The 25,938-nt window shown below is 37.1% G+C and overlaps 2 protein-coding genes across 6 annotated transcripts; one reads left to right on the plus strand and one right to left on the minus strand.

Moving 5' to 3' along the window:
* Positions 1-232: 232 nt before the first annotated feature.
* pfdn4 (prefoldin subunit 4) lies at positions 233-7,031 on the minus strand. The gene is made up of 4 exons (XM_047356924.1): positions 6,880-7,031; positions 6,452-6,559; positions 2,931-3,071; positions 233-546 (listed from the first exon to the last, which is right to left on the minus strand). Exons 1-4 carry the CDS (start codon positions 7,000-7,002, stop codon positions 415-417), a joined length of 504 nt encoding a protein of 167 aa, XP_047212880.1. The 5' UTR covers positions 7,003-7,031; the 3' UTR covers positions 233-414.
* Positions 7,032-13,338: 6,307 nt separating this feature from the next.
* Positions 13,339-25,357, plus strand: bcas1 (brain enriched myelin associated protein 1). Of its 5 annotated transcripts, XM_047379458.1 has the most exons (11): positions 13,339-13,664; positions 14,470-14,529; positions 14,872-14,907; positions 15,113-15,328; positions 18,237-18,299; positions 18,463-18,504; positions 18,617-18,655; positions 20,745-20,867; positions 20,975-21,055; positions 21,347-21,565; positions 23,372-25,357. In XM_047379458.1, exons 1-11 carry the CDS (start codon positions 13,644-13,646, stop codon positions 23,450-23,452), a joined length of 981 nt encoding a protein of 326 aa, XP_047235414.1. In that variant the 5' UTR covers positions 13,339-13,643; the 3' UTR covers positions 23,453-25,357. The 5 variants fall into 5 exon arrangements, with proteins under 5 accessions (XP_047235414.1, XP_047235432.1, XP_047235424.1 ...); XM_047379476.1 differs by lacking the exon at positions 18,617-18,655 and having other exon boundaries at positions 13,340-13,664; XM_047379468.1 differs by lacking the exon at positions 14,872-14,907 and having other exon boundaries at positions 13,341-13,664.
* The last annotated feature ends 581 nt before the right edge of the window (positions 25,358-25,938 follow it).

Below are 25,938 nucleotides of genomic sequence, written 5' to 3' on the forward strand. Positions count from 1 at the left end.
GCTCCATGCATCAACCTTTTTCCATTTACTGTAGTTTAGTCATTTAGTGTTATTTCAACTAAATATATCAAGAACATCTATTTTTGTCACACTTATGACAAAAAAGCAGAGTTTTATATTGATCCAGTTCTTGCGTGGAGAAGTAAAACTTGAAGTAAAACTTTTTACTTCCCTTTAAACAACAGTAGAAAAAAAAAACACAAAAAGAAGTATGAAGGAGTCCACTACATTATTTAAGTTAATAACCAAATCTTTAATTTGCTTTCCAATCTGGAAGCACCGACACATGCATCAGTGTAAACACTGAGCCTACAAACGTACAACATCCATGTTCATGTTTTGTTGGCATCATCATGAGCTGGAAGAAAAAGTAAAAGTCCATATTTTGATAAAAGTCAGAATCTATTTGGCTGCTTAGCTCTCATCAGCCTCCAGGTTGATGTTGTCACCAAACTTAGCATAAAGCTGGACCTTCAGATCACCCAGCACCTGCTGGATTTCTGACACTCGTTCCTCCACGCTCTTGACCTCCTGCTCCAAGGCTTCCTGTACACAGAAGATGTGGACACTCCAGTTATAAAAGAATCAGGATCCATAAAACAAGAGAAATAGAACGTTTCTTTGAATATGTTTTCTAAATGTATGTTTTTCAATGAGTGACGCCAGCATGCAGTTATGATGCACTGAAAGATCATCAATTACAGTCATTTTCACAAAACCTGCAATCTTCTAATGTTGAGGAAACACTGGAGTGAGAAAAGTTTTAGAAACATTTGTTGGTGCTTCATTCTCTTTCGTAGAAACTTTTTATGGCTTTCTATAGCTGGATGTAAGGTCAACATAGAAACAGTCATTATAGAAAGGCAGGGAGTCCTTGTTAACATCCTCTCTGAGCCACCTTTTCTGAGTACTTCATGCATCATGCCCTTCAGCCAGCGTTCCTTTAGATCCTCTTGTGCATAGAACCTTGCTGTAAACAGCAGGCTTTCTCCTCATTTACTATTCTAAGCATACACTTCTACATGCAGAAACGTTTTGATTCTTCGAGCAGGTTTTTGTTTGTTTGCATTCTGGACTGTTGAGTAGAAACACTGAAGCGGTTAGGTTGTATTGCCTTTACATTCTGTAAGACAAATTGGCTTCCAATTCAGTACATTTAAGGGTTATTGTCCTGCTTTTCTAGCAACTGGTCCAGTTTGCAGTAGATCAGCTCCGTTTCAACATCTATAAAACTTGGGACTTATAAAACATGGACTGGATTATCCAAAGCTAAATGAGAGATTCTTTTTATGTGATTTTTGTTATTTTTATTTCTTTTTTTTTTTTTATCAAACCGGAAACCAGACCAAGTTTAAGAGTCTATCTAGGAATTCTAGACACCAAAAAGGAGTGAAATGAGTAAGCACTGAACTGTAGGTTCCCTGTCAGTAATTCACATATAAAAACAATTTATGAGTTAGACAAAAACCTACATAAGAGATGAAGAAAGTCCTCTAACTATAAATCAAAGTAATAATCCCCTAAATTTTCAGATTTTCACCTCCTAGATCAGTAGTGGGTATTTCGGACCCTCAGGGGCCAGTGTTCTGCGTGTTTTTGATGTGTCCCTGCTCCAACATGGCTGAATTAGATCCTCAGCATGTCAGTTAAGCAGAGATAGATTGGATTCATGATGTTGAACCAGGAAGCCATTAAAACATGCTGGACACTGGACCTTGAAGACAAACACCCAGCACCACTGTTTTGGATACGGAAAAAACTAATTGAGTTTGGGTGCCTGAATCTCCTTGCAGGAAATTAACGACAACCTGAGCAAACAAATCCATCTGGAACTGGAACCTTGGCTGGGACTCCCAGCTTATGCTGCCCTCTGCTGCTTGGGCGATCAGCCTCGGACTGCGTGGAGTAAATCTGTCACAACTATCCATCATCAGTGGCAATAATTGTTGTCTGCAATAGGTTGCCAAGTAACCATCACTGATTCTGGATTGTTACTACAAACAAAAGGCCAGTATAGAACCACCCAGTAAAACACAATACAGTTCTGCAATTAATGGTCCACATGCAGGTGATGGGAACTATAACATTTAGTTCTACAGCGTTCTGTGAAAATCTAAGTTAATTTACCAGCATCAAAAAGTTCTGAGTTAACAGACAGTCCAAAACCCCAAAACTACACCAAAAACAAAACATAATAAAAAAATTAACTATAAGTACTATAACAGTTTTCAATTTAAAGCTAATATTTGTTACTCATAGTTCCAACAGATTTTTGATGGATGGATGGAGGAATGGATCTTGTAAACAATGGGATAGGAAATAAAAGTCAGGAAATAGAAATAATTTTCTACATTCTTCTTTCACACTTCAGAGGATCCCCGGTTACTCAATACCAACTATTAGTTCCCCTCTTATTAAAAATATGTTTAGCAATATGACTCTACAAAGGTATATAACCCCAAATATATGTGGAAAAGACACTGAGTTTAATCATTTTACTCTTCACACACAATTACTGCCTTGGTATGTCAAAACTCAATTGCACAGAATCTAGATCAGTCTAGACTGAAGAAACTTTTATTAGGTCACATTATCTTTATGTTTAAAGAAATTCAGCCATTTTTCAAACTCTGTTAGCACCAGCTCTTTATCAGGAAAATAAACCTTAGTTCATCTTATCATAATATAGGTGTGCTCCAAGTTAGTAACAACTAGGACATGACTGGGAGTGAAAATAAAACCTCTCCGAAACTCTGCTTGCAAAAAAACAAGAAGTGGTGAAACAGAGAAGGCAAACTAAAATATGATTTTCACTAGGCAATCGTTGTTGCTTTAATATTATCTTACACTGCTTTAATATGACTCCAACAGAAAGGTGCATTTTGCTGGCATTGCTGAGAGTAAAGGAGGAGTAACAGACAAACACTTACTTTTGCAGTTTCTAGCATTTCCTGTGTCTCTTCCTGGGAGTGACCAATAAAGACACCACCAATCTGGTAAGAGACCAGACTGGTGTCGTCATCCAACATCATGAGCTCATCACTGGCATCCTGTAGGTTCTGCAGTGTTTTCTGCAGCGAGATAGAAGCAGATTATTACACTGCTAACATCACTTTAGCAGCTGCACAGCCTTTTAGGAAAACATCAAAACTATTTATTAAAAACACTATTTTTATTAAAATTACTAACTTTATTGAATAACATTAGCCTTCTAATAATGTATAAATACTTGATTGAGGTAATATTTACATTAGGGATGTCTGATATGGCAAAATATCTTGTTTTAGTAAAAAAACAATTCATCACATAACATAAATATTGAATAATATTTAGTAGGGATTTAATGCGTATATACACGATAGTTTAGAAGTGTTGATGTCACAAGTTTAAATTATACTTTTAAGTTCATGTGGGATCAAAATGTTTTTGATTATTGCTATGAAGATCAGGTGTGGCGGCTTTCCTCCATTCATATTGCAAACAGATAATTGAGGTCATAATTGAAATATAAAAAAATGAAAAACAAAAAGCAATGCAAACAACAACAAAATAAAACCTTTACTGCATTCTTAAGAAATTTAGATAAAAAATGAAAATTTTAAGTTCTTTTTTTTTGTTTTTTCTTCAATTACCAATTTCATTTTCCATAACTTTTCAATTCTGACTGACTGAATTGAAAAGTTATGGAAAAATGAAATTGGTAATTGAAGAAAAAACAAAAAGAACTTAAAATTTTCATTTTTTATCTAAATTTCTTAAGAATGCAGTAAAGGTTTTATTTTGTTGTTGTTTGCATTGCTTTTTGTTTTTCATTTTTTCATATTTCAATTATGAATTCAGTTTATTCATGTAGCGCCAATTCACAACACATGTTGTCTCAAGGAACTTCACAAAAGTCAGGTTCATACATTCCAATTAATCCTAACCATTGAACAGTGCAGTCAGAGTTAGTTATTTATTCAAATTGGATAAATAGTTTTTCTATCTAAGGAAACCCAGCAGATTGCATCCAGTCAGTGACTTGCAGCATTCACTCCTCCTGGATGAGCTTGTAGAGACAGTGGACAGTCACTGGCGTTGACTTTGCAGCAATCCCTCATACTGAGCATGCATGTAGCGACAGTGGAGAAGAAAAACTCCCTTTTAACAGGAAGAAACCTCCAACAGAACCAGGCTCAGTATGAGTGGCCATCTGCCACGACCGACTGGGGGTTTGAGAGAACAGAACAGAGACACAAAGAGAACAAAGAAGCACTGATCCAGGAGTACTTTCTATGGGAAGGAAAAGTAAATGTTAATGGATGTAGCTCCTTTAGTCGTTTCACCTAGAAAGAAAGAACAGATAAACTCTGAGCCAGTTTTCAAGGTTAGAGTCTGAAAGAGGGCACATATAATTAGTTACAGTTAAGCTCAGTCAATTTCCATGTCTAGGAGAGAGAAAGGGTTAAACACTGAAAGACAGGGCCATGTGGATCATCTGTAGAGGGTGAGCATTAAGTTGTTGCCAGCAGAAGCTCGGACAATTCCCGTCTCCAGAAAGGTGTCACAGGTAGACACAGAGTCAGGCCAGGTGTAGCTTCTTGGAAGAGAAAAGAGAGAACAAGGTTAAAAGTTTAAATAACAGCAAATAATGCAAAATTGGAGAGTAGTGTGAGAATGTAGCGAAGAGGGTGAAAGTGGTCATTATGTCCTCCAGCAGCCTAACTACACAGAAAGTTTCAGTTCAGATTATTTAGTTAAACGGCGCTTATTTACAACAATGTCGTCTCAAGGCACCTCACAAAGGGTCCCACTGATGGTCATTGTTATACTAAAAACCACAAGGATTGGGATACCTCCCTCTGTCAGACTGATTATAACCATTGGGAAAGAGAAGGGGTCATACAGGTAGCAGAAATGGAGTGTGTGTTTGCACCTCAACCATAACTGAGCTGGTTTAGGCTAAACCTGACTCTCCCTTACTCCATCCAACAGGGAGGGAGGAAGGCTCCCTCCCTGATAACCTAAGCCACTCTAACTATAAGCTTTATTAAAAAGGAAAGTTTTAAGCCTAGCCTTAAAAGTAGACAGGGTGTCTGCCTCACAGACTAAAACTGGGAGCTGGTTCCACAGGAGAGGAGCCTGATAACTAAAGGATCTGCCTCCCATTCTACTTCTAGAGACTTTAGGAACCACCAGTAAACCTGCAGTCTGAGAACAAAGTGCTCTGTTAGGAACAAATGGAACAATCAGATCTCTGATGTATGATGGAGCTAGATCATTAAGGGCTTTATATGTGAGGAGAATTTTAAATTCTATTCTGGACTTAACAGGGAGCCAATGAAGGGAAGCTAAAGAAGGGGAAATATGATCTCTTTTTAATTTTCATCAGAACTCTGACTGCAGCATTTTGAATCAGCTGAAGGCTTTTAACTGCATTTTGTGGACATCCTGATAGTAATGAATTACTATAGTTATTATTGTAGTTATTAAAGTTACAATTAAAGTAACAAATGCATGGACTAGTTTTTCAGCGTCACTCCTGGATAGAATATTTCTAATTTTGGCAAAGTTCCAGAGATGAAAGAAGGAAATCCTAGAAACCTGTTTAATATGGGATTTAAATGACATGTCCTGGTCAAAAATAACACCAAGGGGTTTTACTTTATTATCAGAGGTCAATTTAATGCCATCCAGGTTAAGTGATTGACTAAGCAGTTTCTTTTTTAAAGACTCCGGTCCAAAGACGACAACTTCTGTCGTCTGAATTTAGAAGCAAAAAATTTAAAGTCATCCAAGTTTTTATGTCTTCAAGACATGCTTGTAGTCTATCTAACTGGTTGGGCTCATCAGGATTTATGGATAAGTAAAGCTGAGTATCATAAGTGTAACAGTGAAAATGTATCCTATGCTGCCTGATAATTTGACCTATTGGAAGCATATATATGGTAAAGAGAATTGGCCCAAGTACTGAACCCTGTGGTACTCCACAATTAATCCTGGAGTTTAAAGATTATTTATCATTTACATGAACAAACTGGAATCTGTCAGACAGATAAGATTTAAACCAGCCTAGCGCAGTTCCCTTGATCCCTACAGCATATTCCAGCCTTTTTAAGAGAATATTATGATCGACTGTATCAAATGCAGCACTGAGATCTAACAGGACCAGTACAGACACAAGTCCATTATTTGAGGCCATAAGAATATAATTAGTGACTTTCAGCAGAGCTGTTTTCATACTTGGAAAATGAATAAAATGATTTTCCTCATTTTCCTTACAAACTTAAGCATACATGCAGTTAAGACTTTAATAAAGCGTTAATTAAAATTGACCACCACAGCCTGCTTTGTATGAATCATGACGGCAGGAATATTGCAGTAATTTCAGATATAGGCCCTTTGTCAGCTCAGTGTAGTTCAGTCTTTACGGTCAAAGTACTGTACTTTTCATATTTTGAGTACTACTTACCTTCTTCGACTCTATTTCGTTTTTGAGCTCCGCCATCCGACTTGTGTTTCTGGCGAATTTATTGATCTTCTGTTGGTCTTCAAAAGTGACGACCACGTCTTCAACCGCCTGTGAAAGTTAGCAGGTTCACCAAATATTTATGATAAATATGTCAGGCAGAACCACCAATAACTGTCCTGTTGACCTTCACTTTCCTTGTTTGGTTCGTGAGAACATCATTTTTGAAAGCTGAACTACAGCTGTGTGAATGGTGCTATCTCATTAGCTAGCTCACTGCACGAGGATGTAACATGGATATAAAAAGTCCCTGGCATCAATAATTTTGCTTTTTTTCTCTTAAACAACTCTGCCATTTTATTCGCGCCTCTGATAAACGCAGCACATAAAAGGTCTGAGAAGAAAACATATTTCTTTAAAATATAACTCACTACAGATCTCTTCATAGTGGTAGCGGCCATCTTGACTTCTTCGGTTTTTGAAGAGCGGTGCTTAGCAAAACACGATTGCAACTCTGCCCCTAGCGGGTGACAGAGGAAGCACACAAAGCCCATATGATTGTATCAAGTAGTTGACTTTGCAGCTGTTCCTCCTGAGCAAGCATGTGGTGTCAGTGAAAAATAACTGACTTCCTCTAAGGAAGACCGTTCAGCAGCCTCACATCAAGCACAAAGAGAGACCATGAACCACGTTTCGAATTTGGAGCAAGGAAAAGTGAAACACATTCATCAAAAGGATCCTAAATAATTCTAAATAATATTGCAATTAGATTCTATTAAGTCCAGAGGAATTGTTCTCCAAATAAACTACCAAACCAGTGGGTCTTTGCTATATGAATAATTAGACTGCATTTTCCACACTGCTTTGCCCTGAACATTAAATCTGTTATCTAAAGCTTTACATTACTTCCTACTAAATATAAAGGACATCATATTTGGGCATTCAGTAGCATTTGTATTTTAATGAAAAGCAGTTATTTAAGGACAATCTGCACAATGTTGAAATATACAGAGTTTTTCTTTTAAACAATTTTTATCTTTGTTTCACTTTGTTCAAGGAAAAATACTTTGACCACATGCCAAGTATTGTTTAAAGCATTTTTAATTCAAGCGAACAAAAATGTATGAATGATTAACTGTCACAAACAAAGACGATTTCTCTGAGAAGGTCCAAGGGCTGAGATAAAAGTAAGAAATAACAGCCACCTGGTAAAGAAAACCTTAACAACTATAGTTACAATTATACCTTTTTTATTGGCAATAGTGTTTACATGCACATTACACACCTTGTAATAATTATGATTACACTAGAATCTGCAAGCTTGCCAAAGCAGATTGAACATCAACCGGAACTGCTGCTCTGCTCGTATTTGGATAGCAAACAGTACTGCACCCAAGATCAAATATTTGCTGAATACATCTGCAAGGTTAGAGCACATTTAACTCAATTTTTGCAACACCACAAAAAACTATTATACACTGATATCTTTGGGACAGTCTTGAGAACGGATGCAAATATCCCAGGTTTGTGAAAGTCCTTGCCTCCAATAAAACCAATTGGCTGCAATGCACTGGTATGTTCAGCCTTTGCATGAAGAGCATAGGTCAAACAGGGGAGTCCAACTCCCACCTTAGCATGCAAACTATAGCCTACAGTTGGGCCATTGTGTTCATGGATTCCAAGGGTTATCATATGAATTTCAATAAACAATGCATCTTCTTTACATTTTTAAACATTTTAAAGCATTTTAATTAGCCGATGTAAGGCTCCATATAACCAGACTTGCAGAAAGACAGACTGAATTCTTGAATTTATATTGAAGAAAACAAAATAAGGAGCTGTCATAGTGGAGTAAATCCCACGGTTAAACCTATAAAAGAGAGAAATAAAGCCATACATATGATTTTATTCCTAGATATGGTACAGTTTCTGTAAAAAGAAAGCACGCCCTCTCTCTCAGTTCAAGACTTTTACATGTCTGGACATAAGAGTAAATGATCTGGTCTTCATCAGGTTTTAAAACCAGTTAAATATTGCCTCAAATGCACAAAAACACACAACAGATTCCACCATGTTGTTGGAATAGAAAAGCTGTGTGTGGAAAAAACAAGTACACGCTATGATTCAGTAGATAGTAGAACCACGTTTAGCAGCAATCATTCTTAGTCCTCATGGTCTATATCACTACATTCATCTTTCATATAGTTGTGGAATAATTTTGGCCCAGTTTTCTTCAAGAACTCCTTGATTCCTTGTATGACCCAGTTTCAGCCACGCTTCAGCTCTTGGACAAATGGCCTCACACTTGATTCCAGAATACTTATTTGTGGTCACCTCAATGACTGCAGTGTCTCATCAAGTTAAACGTGGATTTTTGGGCAACATGACTGTCTATCCAATGAGTTAAAGGGAGCCTGAAATTATCCCATCACAAGAGTTCTTCCTCTGTAACATCAGAGAGCCTCACAGATGTGTGACTTTTCCCAAAATATCACAATTTGTACCTGAAATACTGGGTTCTAAAAGTTGCTTTGCACACTGAAGGTGTTTAAACACATGCTATCATTTCAGAGAATAAAAGCATTTTCACAATTAAAATGCTGAAACACTGAGCATTCAGTTTTAAAGAAGACTGTGATAAATTGTGGATTAAAAAAAAAAGAAAAAACATGAACTTTCATGATTTGTCTAATTAGATAATCAAAAGCAGCTGCAGCGCAGACGTATACAGCAATAGTTTGGGATGTCTGAACATTTTCTTTATGCTTATCTTTATGCTTTAATTAATTTTGTCTAAATGATAAAGTCTAGCAGGTCATTTGAAGTGGGCAGGAAAGCAAAGACTGTTTGGACTTGTTTTTTTCAAACTACACAAGAGTAGAAACATGCAAAAGAAAAGACTGCCAAAAATGAATTAAACATTTAAAGGTTTTATGTAAAAACGAAGAAATTAAGCAATATTAGCTTAAACATGCAAAATCTACTGATGGATTCATGCCAGAACAACATCCTTCATATGTATCCTGGTACTCTGGATGACAATTATCAACAAAACTGTCCTGCACCTCCTCACTACTGTGCTGTAGACCTTAAAACTTCAGGATGATACTCGTTTGGTAATTTTTTTACCCAGTCAATTCAATTAAACATCACCAATATGTTTTCTGGCTTAGAAAGCCCCAAACTTTGGGTGTAGTTTGTGATATTTTTTTTTTTTAGAGGAGGGAATCCAACTGACTGCTTCAAAACAGTCACACCCATTTTAAAGCACACATAAAACAGTCTGGCAATAACGGCCCTTATACACAGCAGGACAGCAGGAGGGCATCATCTCACCTACAGAAGTGTCGCAAGGTAAAATATTCAACTAAACATACTGATAATACTAAATGGTTAAATTATTTTCCTTTAAAATATTTGAACATTTTGTATTTTGTTTTACTTGTTCATCCAAAATATCTGATTCAAAGGTCTTCTTGTTGTGTAAGAAAGCGTGGGAAGCCCAGACCGGGACCATCATGGGAAACGAACAATCTACTATTGAAGGAGTAACTGAGGTAAAATCCTACACAGTAGCTACTAAACCCATACGATTAATCCTGCTGTATCTTAAACTTTGTGAATGACTCCACATCAGTAGCAGAATGAACATGGGAGAAGTGCTATAAAACTGGTGACTGTGACAAAGTCGCACATCCTTTTTGAAGTTGATAGAGGTGCTCTGTTTTCCTTATTTGTCTGTAGAATGGGACAATTCCAGAAAAACATGAAAATGGATCAGTGAATGGTATCTCTGCAAGCATCTCATCCAATGGATTGAAGATTGATGGTGACTTTTCTCCCTCCTTTTTATTTAGATTATAATGCAGACTCAAAATATCCTTTGGTATACCTGCAGAATTAGCAAAGTTCTGCACCAAAAATATTCTTCACACTTGTTTTCACCTTTCACCATATCCCACTTTCTGGGAAAACATCACAGGCTAAATCAGCCTACCTTTTAAATGTCCCTGTTTGATTTATCATTCAGAGTCATAAGCCTCGGCAAATACAGTGACTCCCAGCTGGGTTGTATGTCGGATCTCCAAATGTAAACTCTAGGCGTAGCCTTAGATGCTGACAAGGAGCGACTATTTGATCTGTCACAGTGAGGTTCATGGCCCTTCAGCAATAGCAGTGCTGAGCATTTCCCACTGGCTCTTGAGTTTGTCTAGGAGCTGTAATGTTGACCCTGGAGATAAAGATGCTTCTTTCTTACACAGATGAGCCCACGTTTTCTTCATGAAGAATTAAACATTGGGATATCAATTAAATATTGCATGCAAGTGGATTACACTCCTAATGTGTACTGATGCTTAGCATAAACAGATGTGTAATTATTAAGTACAGCAGCACAGACTCCACCTGAACACCAATGAGCACTTTCTTAGAGCCTCTTATAGTGATATTTTCAACAGTAAAAAACAATCATTATCCTCTTTTTTGCAGTTGAAAGTGATATCACAGTCCATCAGAATGGTGAGCTACAGTCTCCAAAACATGAGACAATGGCTGAAACTGATAATGTGATTGTTGAACCAGATCCACAGCCCACTCCTGCTGAAGGTGTTTCTGAAATCCCTGACACCCTCACCGACAAGGAATCAATCAAGAACCGCAAAGAGAAAAATCACACTTTTGGCAAACTCTTCAAAAAGAAAGCAGATCGCAAAGCTGACAGCAAGAAAGCTGAGGTTCAAGAGAAAGAAAATGAGCTCTCAAGTGAAGATCTAGTGGATGCAGGTCAGCTTCTTATTGTTCCTCAGCAGGTGAGTACAAGACTGTTTTAATCATCATCAACATACGCTATTAAAGTACTACTTTGTTGCTGTACAATGAAATTCTCTTGTGCAAAGACAACAACCATGAGTAACTTGCATCACATCACTTCAGTAATATGCACAAGTACAGGAATTTGTTTTGATATCAAAAACTGCAAAAAGATGTCTGCAAATATAGTCTTATTCCAGAATGAAAACACAAGAAAAACTGTAGTTTAATAATGACAATGACAATTTACATAACTCAAATCTTTAAGAGATTTACTATTATTGTTGGATATAATTTTATGCATTAAGTGCAGTTCAAGTTCTTGCAACTTGTTGGATATATTAAGAAATGACAGCCAAGTCTAAAGTGAAAATGTGCAATATCTGCATTAGTACACATGCATTTAAACTTGCAACGAGATCTGCAAAACATTTCTGTATTTTATTTTATTTCATTTTAAAAACTGGGAATTTATCATTTAAGACAATAGTATTTGAAGGCAAATCAACAATTTTTGTGCTATAATGAGAAACAAAAATTAGAAAAATAATAATAAAAAGATACTTAGTTCTTTTATATGGACAAAAAAAGGTTACATGTACAAAAAAGAAACAGTTTTGAACTATGGAGCAAATAAAATGTCCATAGATTTTGAAATCTGATTGTATTTGGGCAGCTAGAATTGCTAACAAACAGAAAAAAATTAAATACAACAACATCACGATCTACATCACTCAAACATTATCTCTAGGACACAATCCTAACATTAAGAGGGACTTTGTATACTACAAAGCTCTTGCAGTCCAGATTGCACGGTGACTCCAGTGGTTGGCACACCTCAGATACTTTGGCTTCTTTCTGCAATCCTAAAGTATGTATGTAAGGTTAATTAGCATTTCTGAGTTGCCTTGAAGTGTGAGTTTAAGGGCGGGTGGTTGTGTGTCTCATTGTCTCAGTGCTAACTGTGATTGATTGGAAACTTGTCTGGGGTGTGGAGTTTCGCAAAAAGAGCCTGCCATCTCACAACTGTAGTTACAGGAAATGGACAGATGCTGTAAGGTACAGCTAATGATTTATAGTTTTATACCATGAAGCTATCAATTCTGGCATGAATGTATATGTGCTGTATCTATATCTTAATCAGGATTTTCATAAGAAAGGATTCAAGCTGGAATGAAGCTGATCAGTCAATGATAAAATCTGTTGAGGTGTTTGTTAACATACAACTAGCACTGCTTGTAACTAAGGAAATGGTCAATATGGAGAAGCTGGAAGTTTTCCATGAGTAGTATAATCCTTAACATGCAAACCAATGCAAGAATGCTAAAAACTGCATTGTTTTGAGCACAGAAATTCTTGTTAAGGTGGAATGTAACTCATTGGTGATATTCCCACTGCCAACATAGACATACCAGAAAAGAATCAGCGAGACGATCAGCCCAGTAATTATTGATGAGCCTACAGAGAACCTAGAGGCAAAAGTGTAGATGTGTAGATGAACTTACAAAAACTAAATAACTTCACCAAGATTCCTCCTGTGAAGCCCTATATACATTTAACTGTGTTCCAAATGGTGTATTCTGCCACTTTTCTATCAGAACCAGCATTAATTTCTTCAAAATTTTTAGCAAGAGTAACTCCTCTCTGATAGATCAGAGAGGAGCACATTGGTCATAATTCTATACCTAACTGGTGTATACTGTAACATGATTTGTATTTTCTATCCAGAATCATATTAGGCATATTAGGTTTTTTTTACACATTATTGAAATATTTCTCATAAAATATACTTAGAATAATCAATATATGCTCAACAAATCATTTTACTACTTCAACGTTGCATAGTTATGGTTGTATAATAATTTAATATCTAAAATCTTCTTGAAATAATGAAAGAATATATTCAAACAAATGCAAAATTCCAGTAATTTTAAATTATACCCAGTTATTTAAAAGACACCAACCAGCAGAACATTGCAAGATAGTTTACTTTCCTGATAGCTCACAGGGAAAAACTCTCACACATTGTTGAATATCAATGAGTGAGGGGTGGGACACACACATTAATAAAAGGCTTGATTGTTGACAATGCCCCGAGTAGGAAGAGGCATGGTTGGAATTGTGCTTCTATCTCAATGCTGCAATTAAGACACTCATTGCTTGCATATCAGCTCTGCTGCTCTAACATCCTCCTCAAAGGCCCATTCTCTGTGGCGGCATATAGGAGACGGCAAACATAAAGCAAGAATCAGAACCTGTGACTGAGCCAGAAATTGGAGCGACTTCAGAGTCGAGTCCAAGCAAGGAGACGGTTCCTGACAGTGAGAACGGAAACGCTCAGCCTGCGGAAAGCCGAGGGGAGAGTGACCCAGAAGAGAATCCAGTTATGAACTTCTTTAAAACACTAGTAAGTGACACTCTGTGAGAATTCTGGTAAGGTTTAAACACTGTTGAAATCTCTAGTTATTTGTATTGTGGAATAAAGATGTTATATTAAAATATGAAACTGTAGAGGAAAAAAATACATAAATATATGTTTGAATAAATATAGTAATGCCTTACTGAAGATGAAGTGTTGGGGATTTTCAATAAGAAATTTAATTGCATATTTTTCTTTATTATTATCATTATAATTTTGTGTGGAGAAAAGCTCCAAATCCATGATTCACTGTAAATGAAATCATAATGACAGTGCCTGATGGAAGTCCTACAACAAGCAGTCATTGTATTTCCTCTTCATCATGCTGTCTTTTGGATGCATGCCGTTTTAAAGAGTTACCACTGCCCCAGCCCCACGCTAATCAAGTCTTTGAACATGCGGGAATGTGGTGTACTATTGTTCGTCCCATAGGGTGAGCTCACAAGGGAGGCCTGTGCAGCTGGAAGTTGAGATTTGTGCAGATAGTGCACGGGCAGGCCTACGCCATCTCCAGAGCACAATGGCCGTCACAATGACAGCGCATGTACTGTACGTGCTCTGTCAGAGACCTCAGTGTGTACTCTGTCTGTCTCCGGTAGCTTCCCATAAAGGCTGAATTCATTAAAAACACTTCTGTTTTATAGAAATAATAGTTATTTTCTGCTGCTGCAACATCAACTGCATCCTTTGACTGTGACGTTTTTATAGTGCAGCCAAACACTATGCTTCAGGACACATTTAGATTTGAAATTGTGACTTTTTCTGTTTAACTTTTCATTTTCTTGTATCACAGGTTACTCCCACTAAAACGCCCAAAAAGGAAACAGCTGCTGCTGATGCCACAAAAGATCAGGTGAACAGATGTTCAGTGCTGAATTTATATTGGTATTTTTTCCTACGAGTGCTGATTATCTCACCACACTTCAATTCCCAAGCTGTTAAAAGTGATTGCAGAATGCAGGGGGCTAATTAGCAAGCAGCTTTCTATCAGTCTGGGAATTTCAGTTGCAAATTGTGGTTACATGTCTTTCTATTTTTGGTCTCTTTATGTGAGTTGAAATAATGATGTCTTGTTTCCTAAAAATGGGTCATATTGGTTACTTAGTGGCGCATGATGAGCTTTTTGGCTGATTTTTATTTTGCTTCTTGTTAACTATGTATGTCTAACTGCTTCCTTTTTTTTGTTGCAAAATAGTCCCAGAAAGAGACCCCAGCTACAGCAACCACAACTGTGAGCACATAACCCGATGCCACATATCTTCCTTCAGAAATTACTGTTTATGTGCTGAATTTACAAAATAGTTTAAAGTAGATACAAATCTAAACTAAGCTTGCCATTACAAAATATGCTTGCTGTTAAACATTACTATATTGTTAGCTCTGTCGCAATGTTTATTAAAAGGGATTGTTAAAATGATTTGTTCTGTTTTGAATAGGTTCCACAAACATCAGAACAGCCTGCAGCACCTAAAGGAATGCCTGCTCCACCCCCACCACCCCCAGAGCCTCCAAAACTGGAAACCAAAGGAGAACCAGCCGCCAAAGCTATAAAGCCAACGCAGAAAGAAGAACCAAAAGCTTCTGCAAAAGAAGCCGAGTCCTCAAAAGGAAAATCGGCTAAAGATGCTCTGAGTAAATTCTTTCGACCAAAGGTAAAGAAACATGACAAGAATCAGTTACTATATTTGTGTGGACATTTACACAGTATTTTATATTGTAAAAGAGGTCAATTTAAGGTACTGATATAAGGCGAAGAAGGTCAAGTGTTTTAGCTAGTGGTGCCAAGCGTACAGCAGTGGTACAGTAGATTATTATATCCTCAAATTGACCATGACTCATCTGGCTCCTATCTGGACAGAATCTGGTTTGTCTGGAGGTGGCAGAAAGATGCCAAGACGCCTTTCTTAGCTGACACAGCAGTTGTGTGAAGTCTTCTCTTCCCTGCAATGAAATGTATTCAGAGACAATGCAAATTAGATTACAAAAGCTTCATCAAGTATCTCTGAAAAATCTCTGATGAAAATATTTTATTTAATTAAAATGTATTATCACTATTAGTTCCTTGCTATCATGTACTATAGTAAATGACCTTTAATACTAATGTCAGATTTTCACCGGTTTAAGCAAATAAAATACAAGTTTACTTCAAGCTGCAAGCCTATTTTAAAAGGTAAATGCATAAACCTCTGTTTTCTGTTATCTGCAAAACCTTTAAAGTAGTTGAGAGCTGATGTAGCACAAAACCGAAATGACGGACACTTAAAATAATCATGCCAAATTCTTACGCAACACTGCAACTTAACTTCAGCAACTCTAGAGTCAGCCAATGATTCTGCACTTCTCTCTTTGAGGTATTACATTGTAAACATGGTGGTTGATCTTTTTACTGCCTGGAGTCCACATTCCTTTACAGACATAACAATTGACCCTATGCTTTTATTGCCCTATTTAGTATTACCATTACATTATGTGAAAAAAGCAGGACATGCTATGACAGTCTATGCATTTCAAACATATTTGGACATGTTAGATATCAAATTTAACAACAATGAAAAATTGAAGCGATGCAAATGCATATTAAAAAAGAGAAAGAACTTATACAGGTCCTAATGCATGGAGGGAGTAGGGTCATGGTTTGGTAATGCTTTACTGCAGCAGGACCCGGCCAGCTCAGCACCATATAATCCACCATGATTTCCATTGTGTATTGAAGGGTGCTTGAAAAAAAATGTGAAACCATTTTGTGAAAACAATTAAAGCTTAAGCAGAAGTGGACTTTGCAATCTGGCAACGACCCAAAACGTACCATGAAATCCACTAAGGACTGGCTAAGATTAAGTAATGGAAGTCATGAGCTGAATCTAAGCCCGAATCCTGATCTAATTAAGATGTCGTGGGGTTACTTGAAACATGTACATGTAAGAAACACCTCAAACATCTCACAGCTGATGTTACTTTATGTTTTCAGCTATTTATGTAGCAAAAATAAACTGATTTGATATGTGGGCACGTGTTTTTCTAACTCACATTAAATATGAAGTCCATAAAACTGACTAGAAATCATTTTTATCTTAATTTCAAATTCAGAGTACTTTGAAAAGAACACAAACAACATGCTTTTTTGTTTCATTACAGATGGATCTCGGTTGCTGCTTTTAATGTTGCAAATACCAATTTATACAGTAACAAGCTTGACCTTATGACAGATTAAAGGATTATTACAAATCACAAACGGATATCTATTCTAACTGCTGAAAAATGTATTTTAGTGAAAGTTTCATGTCAAGTTCTTCACACCGCCTCTGGCTGTTTATGAACCACCATGATTTCCCATGCAGATCGCAGTTTTTCATAATTTAACTGGCATTGCAGAATCACAGAAGACAGTGGAGTGAAATGTTGCTGTGTATAACATTTGTGCTGTGTAACTCCCATTCTAGAGGTCAAAACAGATTTTAGGTTTCTATTACTTTTAAATGTAACAATCCACAATGGATCCATCTAGCTACTTAACACTTCTGCACAAAAAATTCTTCTGGGTTTGGTTTTAAATTTAACCATCACCCCAACTGAAGGTCCTACCCAGAGTCGAAGCTCGGTTATCTGATCCTTCTAATGTGTGTAAATGGCTAGTATAAAAGTAGATTTTCACAGTAAGTCCTACGACCAACTAATCACATATTCCAGTGGCGTCCAAACGTTTTGCCAAAATCGCCAAGTTGAAAGTACTGCGTTTCATGTCACAAATGGTAGTTTTAGAACTCAGCCAGAAAGGTGTCTAACTCCCAGCTATAATTGCTGAACAAAAGGAAATGAGTGGCTTACACTAGAGATCCCTGACAATATTCTTGAGCCATGGTTGATGGTTGGTGTATGTAAGTCCCCATGCCAAACTGATATACAGTAAATGCAGATCTGGATGCTATAAAAGTCAGTCAAATCTTATTTTATCTCCAGCAGTGGCATGTTTACCCCCAGTGCTTTGAGAATTGTAAAATTACTCATTTTTACAACAAATTTGAAAAAGTGCCATTTGTCTATAGACCAATAAAATGTATCTTTTTACTGTATATAATTGCTGTCAGCTTCAGAAATTCAATCAGTTATGGTTGATAATATGAATATGTGTTTTTCTGTAAGGATCTGTGTAAATTCTTTGGCCCCAAGAATTACAGCCTGATTAAAAGTCAGCATTGGCACCCAGATGTTATAATCTTTTTAATGGGCATTGATGCCAGAAGTGAAAAATGTTGACTTATACTGGCGAGTGATCTGATGCAGGACTGGATGCAAATTAAGGTATATTCCCTTGCCTTTAAATTTATATGTCATCAGTAAAAGTCTCATTTTATTGTAAGCTAACGCCATATGGGTGTAGCCACAAACCAAAACACAGATGTGACAGAGTAGCCGTATTTTTCTCTGCTTCATCTGCCTCTTGTATATATACAGTTGATTTAATTTGTTTAAATAAATCAGCAATCAGTGCCACACTCACATAACAAGGTATTTATAGTGGAAGATTTCACTAAACACAGGAATTCCTTCACTGTCCTGCAGACCATCAAGGAGGCAGCAGAGCCAGCTTTTGAAGTAGAGGTACAGCCAGTTGTAGAAGTACAGGTAATTTAAGAGACTGACTAGTTTTTATTTTTTTTAAGGAAAATCTGTATATCAGACTGAATGCCTTATTCTGAGTGGAATCAGTCTTTAAATAATACAAAAGCATTTTCGTTTCTGTCTTAATATACATGGTTCACAGTATAAAAACAGTCTTACTCTGCAGGAGACAGCAGTGGAGGTACCAGAGCCTGTTGTAGAATTGCAGGTAAACAAAATGAAAGTTTAAAATTTAAAATTTTCTATAAATCCCCATTCTGGTACAAAAGCTTATTATATGTTGTGGTTCGTTTGCATTTGCTCATATGACTGAATATAAGATTGAAACTCATGGGGCCAAACCAGTTGAAGAAGACAAGGTAAACATGCAAGATGGCCTCCAGAATATTTTTTTTCTCTCTTTTTCACTCTGCAGGCATCTTTGAAATTGTTTCACTGAAACAGTCACCTCGGGTCTGTTTTTCACCCACAACCCTGTTTCCAGAAAAGCTGCAATGATTTGGAGAAATGTAAATGAAACTGAATGTAATGAGGTGTTCATTAGTAAAAACTTAATTGTAGTAAAAATGAAACAAAAACACTCCCACTTGTTTTCCACCACTGGAGCAGAGTGTGCAAGAATAACTGAATAAATGGATTAAGAAAAAATAGAAAATCAAGGAATAGTTGTTTTGTACTTTTGAAAATGAGCTCTGAACACAATTCTATGTATATGTAAAAAAAACAACAACCCATGAGCACAGAAATGCATAATATTTTACAAGTCTTGGCCCCAGGCTGGTTTAAGACACTTTATTGCACCTGAGTAAACTTGCAGATTTAAGCAGTTCTCAGAGACAAGGGGAGTTATTGAAGCAAGAAGGTTAACCTGAGATGATGGGATTTTAAGCTAGGTAATTGTGTATTCCAGCAAGACTACGTTTGCATATTGTATTAAACTCTAATAATACATTCAGAATGTTTTCTAATAATTTCTGTGCTTTAGAACGTGCTAACCTAATTCAGCTTGAATAAGACGAACTCCTACTTAACCTGGGTATTAAGAGTTTTTTGTTTTTTTTGCTTGCAACTGGTTCATAGATTGCTACCAGCTGCTTAGGATTATTTAAGAAGACATCAAATGTTGAAAACCTAATGCAATGTTGTAAAGCCCAGTGGGACAAAATTCCTCCACAATGATATGAAAGACCAATCATACACATAAAAACAATGGCCTAAATGTGATTCTACAGATTCCTGGAGTGGATTTGGTTTTTACTGTTTTTTTTAAGTTTCCATTTCAAACTAAAGAGGTGTCTAAAATACAAGATGAAGCTCAGTGGGAAATAGGCCCTGGTCATAATCTTTTCTAAACATTTTCTTAACCAAACTGAACGCACACCTGGCCCTGAGCAAGTTTCAGTTGAATACACCTAGAAAGGACAACGTTGCCTACAAAGAAACATTCAATTGTGGTTAAAAAGCAAAAGCTGAAACATCTACATGAAAATGTTAACTGTCAAATGTCAAAATCAGGTTGAAAGGTAAACTGAGTTGATCACATGGGCTAGCCAAGCCTGACCTTCAACATCTTTGTTTAGGCTAAAAGAAATGAGTTTTTTAACATATTTTTGGGCTAAATAAAGACTATGCTATTTTCAGTTAAATCTTCCAGACTTTTTCCAGAAACAGGGTTGCGTGTGGGTATATTTTCTTGATTTGGGATAACACGGAAGCCTTCCTTTACTCTGAACACATTCCAACATGACAAAAAACACATACAGTTTTCCTCACTTGGGGAAGATGTACCCCAGTCAGGGGTAGAAGCAAAAGGAAATCAATGGAGAGTTTAAGATTGTGGGAAATAAGCTGTTTTATTTTTTTATTTTTTTCCAAAGTCACATTGATTCAATATAACTTAAGCCACAGGTAGGAACTGATCAAACAACATCTTTATCTGCTGCAGGTGCAAGTCTAAAGCTCAGCGGTTTTTGTATTTTTCGAAGTAAAAACATATTTCCTATTTTTTAATATTTTAGTGAAAAACCCAAACTAATGGCCAAATTAGGATATTTTTACTATGTTAAATACATCTTGTATTTTATCAACAGTAAAACGGACATAAGAACACATTTGTTTCCCAAAAATCTTCAACTTTCTAGCAAAATCTTTAAGGTGAGAAATCACATGGCACTCTGAGACTGACATATTCTATTTTCTGGGACTCCTTCCTTCATTGACTATGAAAAGCATCAACGTTTGTTGATGTTATGACTGATTGTCTGGCCTCCCTTATTCTTGCAGGAACCTGTTCTTCTCCTTTTCCCTCTGTTCAGATTGAAACTCCTCCTCTTTCCTGTCATAGTTGGCTCTCTGGCTTTCACTCTGTCAGCTCTGTTGATGACCATGCCCCTTGGTTTGTGTATATCTCATGATTTATGTTTGTCCTCTGTGTTGTTTTGACAAAAGAAGGTAGATCCGTCCAAAGCTGGCACTCTGGAGGCAGCAGCGAAGCTTGAACCGCCTCCACCTGTTCAGGAAGAAAAGAAGCAAGCCTCTAAATCATCCTTTATGACTCTCTTCAAGCCTAAAGTAAGAACTGATTCTTTTGAGATTTGCCTTAAAATCTTTGAATATCTCTAGGTTTGCTTTGTGATAAAATTACTTGTCAGCAAGTAACAGATTGATGTGAACTTGAGGTACTGTTAGATACCATGACCACAAAAGTCCTAGCAGCCTCCACAAGTGGAGTTCGGCTCCTCAAGAAGTCGACTGGCCTGGTAAATAAAATCATCTCTTGTGTGAATAGATGCATTATTAACCAGAATAATGTCATCTGAGATTGCTCTAAACAGCTGTTTTGGCAAAGGTGTCTCTCTGTTTGCTGTCATATTCGAAAATCATAACAATTTGTCAGGGCGTGTGTACTTGTCTTTCATAATGCAAGCTGTGTCCTAACAGCAGGTGTAAATCTTAATGTCACTTCAAATACCACCTCAGAGCTGCAATATCAGCCACTTTGCCCTAAACTGATACAGGACTAGCACAGCTAAACTGTGCACCTCTTTTAGGCTGCTGATCCTAAAAAGACGACTTCGACCCCACCCGTTACAGCAGAGTCACCTCAGCCTGTTACAGCTAAGGAGGAGCCTAAAGCTGCAGCCAAGTCATCTGAGGCAGTTGTAGATAGCAAACTAGCGTCAGCGGCCTCTCCAGCTGGAGGCGATGCAGCAGGTGCGCCCAACAAACTGGAGAAGAGGAACTCCATCCAGCTATTCTTTAAAACTCTGGTGAGACGAGTTTCATGTTTCCCCAGATGTTGTTGAAGCTGCAGTTTAGATTTAGAATTCATGACATGTTTAAATTATGTGCAGCTCATTTCTCATTAAGTTGTGTATTTGTAGTCATGGTAAAAAGAAAGTACACCCTCTTTCAATCAGGACATAAACCTGATCAAAAGGATAATCTTTACTGCATTCCAAAATTACAAACGTGTGCCAAACCAGATGGATTTCATGCTGGTATTATATTTCATAAAGATGAAGTCTAAATGCAAAAGAACAACCCTACTGCTCATATTGGATTGGAATTAAAACTATATTAAATGCATTCAATTAACTGACCTCATAAAGTGGTCCTGATAAAAGCCAGCAGCTTGCGGATCTGGAGCGTACAAGTGTGTAACAACACAATGCCAGGATAGAAAGAAAACAGGAAAGCAATTATTGCTCCCTATTAATTTGGGAAGGGTTACTAGTCCGTTTTCAATTTTGGTGAACATCTCACCAAATTCAACCTAACATCAGGACATGCAATGCCTATAGTAACAGGAAAAACTCAAGAGCTCCATCTTGTTCTCCAAAGGCTTCAGTAAGCACGTTAAATGTTGAGTTTATGATGAGATTATTTGAAAAGATTGGTCAAGTATGTGTCTTGCTTGGAATCGTGGTCAGGAGAAAACCTATAAAGAATATGGCAGCATGACTTGTGTTTGAGACGGTTTCATCTGAATGATCCACAAAATCTCTGAAACAATGACCTTTGGAGAGATGAGACCGATGCAGATATGTTTGGCCGTGATGCACAGCACCATGTTAGCAAAAAAAAAAAAAAAACAATATATGAGCACAAGCACCATAATCAGGTCAAGTCAAAGTCATTCAATCCAACAATCACACAAGCTGTGAAGCACCCTGGTGGAGGGTGCTGGGTTGATTTAGGCCTGTTTTGGCAGCGATTGTTCCTGCACCTTGCAGACATTGAGTCGACAATGAACTCCTCTGCATATTACAGTATTCTAGAGTCAAATCTAACCTGACGCAAAATGCGTCATCAACAGGACAATGATCCCAAACACAATAGCAAATCTACAAACGAAATAAACCAAGGTGTTGCAATGACCCAGTTAAAACCAGATCCCAACCTGACAAAATTGCTGTCAGGTAGGGACCTTAAAGGAGATGTGCAGAAACAAATATCTGCAATCCTCTGAACTGAAGTAACAATGTCAATATTAATAGACTAATATTCATCTGCAACAATGTAAGAGACTAATAAAGTCAGGCAGAAAGCAACTAGAGTTTTTCTCCTAAAGATGGTTCTGCAGACTGTTGAATCATGTATTTGTTAGTTTTTTAGATGCAAAGATGTTCTTCTTTGTTTAAAAAAACAATGACCGTGTTGAATCTGTTGTGTGGTAAAGATCAGATCCTTGTCATCTCCTAAAACATAAAAGCTTAGGAGCGTTTACTTCCTTTACTCCCCACTAGATGGCAGCAGCTACTTGTAATATTTGAGATGCAGGCCATGCTCTGCTGAGAACAAAGCAGATTGGCATTGGCATGTCACTTCATGTTTCCCAACTTTCATTTTTATGCCCAGCCGTGGTTTAGTACAGTTATGCTGACTTAGAGTGATCAAACTTACCTTTGCTGTCAGCGTAGTTTGTTTCGTTTGTTTTTTTTAATAGAATTGCTCCTGGCAATGCAGTTTAAGGAAATAGTGGTAAAAGACATCATTTCCTGTTGTTAAATATAGTTGTACAGACAGCTTTACAGTGAACAAGAATTAACTGTTTTCTCCCGTTTTATTTGTAGGGTCAGAAACGCCACTCTACAGATGCTGGGGTCCAGACAGAACCAGCAACTGCTGCCACAGCATCTGGGAAAACCAAATGAAGCCTCTAAGTTTCCTTGTACAGATCCCCCACCGCCCCACCCCTCTTTCTTTCTAACTCTTACTCTGTCTTCATGTCTTTGTTATTTCATCATCACCTTAACTACTTTTTTAGATGTTGCAATATGAAAAGAAATAGTTTTAGAAGGATCCTGGAAAGAGTTGCATGCAGATAGATGAACAGCCCTGCTATAATGGCAAGGTTTTTGTGACGTATAAAATCAGACCAAGACAAAACATTTCAGAACCTTTTTCCACCTTTAATACTACAAATACGCTGTACAGTTTTAATATTTTAAAATAATGTCCAAGGCTTTAGATATACCATGGAATAAAGTGAAGACAGTCACTGTGTTTTATGATCAGTCCATCATCATCAGTTTGAAAAAAATATAGCACAACACAGACATTACCAAGAACTGGATGTTCCTCCAAGACTCATGAAAGGAGGAAAATTGGTCATGGAACCTGTCAGCAGGTTTATAACATTTATGGAGCAGAAGGAAGTTCTGCCAAATAGTAGGTGTGACATACATGTGACAGCAATCTGCCAGGTTCCTCATACGTCTAGGCTTTGGGGGTTTTTATGAAGAAAACAAACGAGGCTGACTAAATGTTTTAAAAATATGTCAAGTCTCCTGAAAGCATACAGGAAATTGTGTAATGGACTATTTATATCAAAGTTGGAACTGGGGCCTTTGTCAAGTTGGACGGAGTTATGAACAGTTCCAAAAACTAGTTAATGGTGGAACAAAAACTTCCCGGCTTCTGGTTGAGAAGATAAGGAGTAACTCTGCCAAACAAACACCTCACCCGAGGAAGATCAAAGTTTTGGAATGGCTCACACTGAGCCCAGACATGGATCCAGTTAAAAATCTATGAACTGATTCCCATTATTGCAAACAAGAGTGGGCAAAAATTGCCAAGTCCAGATATACTACACTGAGAGACGTCTACCCACAAAGACTGCTGAAATAAAATCAAACAGTGCTTAAAAAAGTGTTGAAGTGAGCACATTTGTACAAAATCTTAGATTGTTTTTTTTATTTACCCCTAGAACAATGTTTGTGTTTATTTTTCATTAAAGGTGGAAAAAGCTTTGAAAATCTTTACTATTCCAGTCCCATTTCTTTACGCCACCCAGCCCTGGCATTTTAACATGGGTGTGCAGGGTTTTATGCCCACTTCATGCCAGCGTGAAATGGCATTTTAATGGTAATTTCATTGAAATTTCTGTTTTTGATCACATAAATACCCTGAATAGTATAGCAGTGTGAAACCTTTTTCTGCAAACATATAGGCCTAATCTTTTCCTGTTTATAATTTAACATACTGGGCTTTTGCAATATTTAGTCATGTGTTTTGCTTTTAATATTTAATCCATCTGTTAAAATCAAAATGGTAATGCCATGTAGGTTATATCATGACTGTTCTTATAAGGAAGTTCAGGCACCTTTGGTACTGGAGTGGTAGAGACAAAATTGAAACTGAAGGTATTTTAGAAATTGATAGAAAAAAAATCAACAGCTTAAATAAGCAGCATGTTTAAACAGCTATAAGATTGCATTAGATTGCATTAGACATAGTAAAACTAAATTAAGCAATGTGTGAAATAGAGTACAAGCATAAATAAATCATAGCATTGAAATACTGGGTCATACATGAAATCACAATCTTTGTTTCTCCCTGGGCAACTGATTGTAAATACTAATGTTAACAAATACACCGGCGAAGGCAAAGTCTCGTTCACATCTGTCCTTGTGGTACATTTTGCATCATATCATTTAGTCAAAGCCTTATTATGGTGTTTGTCACGTGTATAATTAACATGCTTCTGACTGCTTACATGTATGTGTGCATGTGTAACTTCTGTTATCCTGGAGACAATAAACAGGTTCACCTGTTAACTGTTCTCTGTCAGCTTTTACTGCAAAACTATTCAGAAACTTTCAACTGAATTACAGGGAGTTGCATGAACGTCAGCAGCTGTGAATCAGCAGGTTTGGCAAAAAAAAAAAATCAGACGGACAAGCCAATCCTTTAAACAGCAAGAATATGTGAGTGGATAAGGTGTAACATAAGAGTCAGAGGATTCAGAGGGAAAACTGACAGTATTGTTGTACTGTGCCAAAGTCGTGACTCATCCCATGTGCATGACATGGGCATCTCTGGTTAAGATGTGGAAAATGCTAAACATAAATTAACATTAGAACAGCCGCAAAATCTCACAGAAGCAAAACCTCTATAAAAATAAACTACCAGTTGTTCTGTTGCTTTGTATAACTTTCCATTATGACAGCATGTAATGGAAGAAGGTTGATTTTGTTTGTGGTGAATCATTTCTGTGTTGTTTGGACAAGTGATTATTGTCAAGTGGTTCCCACTTATTTGGGCTTACACTGCAGGTTTCCCCCAATTGAAAAGGTAGCTTGCTTCAATGGGATTCAAACTGGATTTCACTCAATGATCCTGAAATAATTTGTCTTTT

Source organism: Girardinichthys multiradiatus, chromosome 1 (genome assembly GCF_021462225.1).
Source record: "Girardinichthys multiradiatus isolate DD_20200921_A chromosome 1, DD_fGirMul_XY1, whole genome shotgun sequence".
Taxonomy (NCBI): Eukaryota; Metazoa; Chordata; class Actinopteri; order Cyprinodontiformes; family Goodeidae; genus Girardinichthys; species Girardinichthys multiradiatus.

Excerpts from the sequence above, each read along its gene's own strand:
- pfdn4 (XM_047356924.1), bottom strand. The coding sequence starts at position 7,002 with ATGGGCTTTGTGTGCTTCCTCTGTCACCCGCTAGGGGCAGAGTTGCAA. Across the intron at positions 6,560-6,879 it reads CCACTATGAAGAGATCTGTA|GCGGTTGAAGACGTGGTCGT; the intron begins GTGAGTTATATT and ends TAACTTTCACAG. Across the intron at positions 3,072-6,451 it reads ACGAAATAGAGTCGAAGAAG|AAAACACTGCAGAACCTACA; the intron begins GTAAGTAGTACT and ends ATCTCGCTGCAG.
- bcas1 (XM_047379458.1), top strand. The coding sequence starts at position 13,644 with ATGAACTTCTTTAAAACACTA. Across the intron at positions 18,656-20,744 it reads AACCAGTTGAAGAAGACAAG|AAGGTAGATCCGTCCAAAGC; the intron begins GTAAACATGCAA and ends TTTTGACAAAAG. Across the intron at positions 20,868-20,974 it reads TGACTCTCTTCAAGCCTAAA|GTACTGTTAGATACCATGAC; the intron begins GTAAGAACTGAT and ends TGTGAACTTGAG.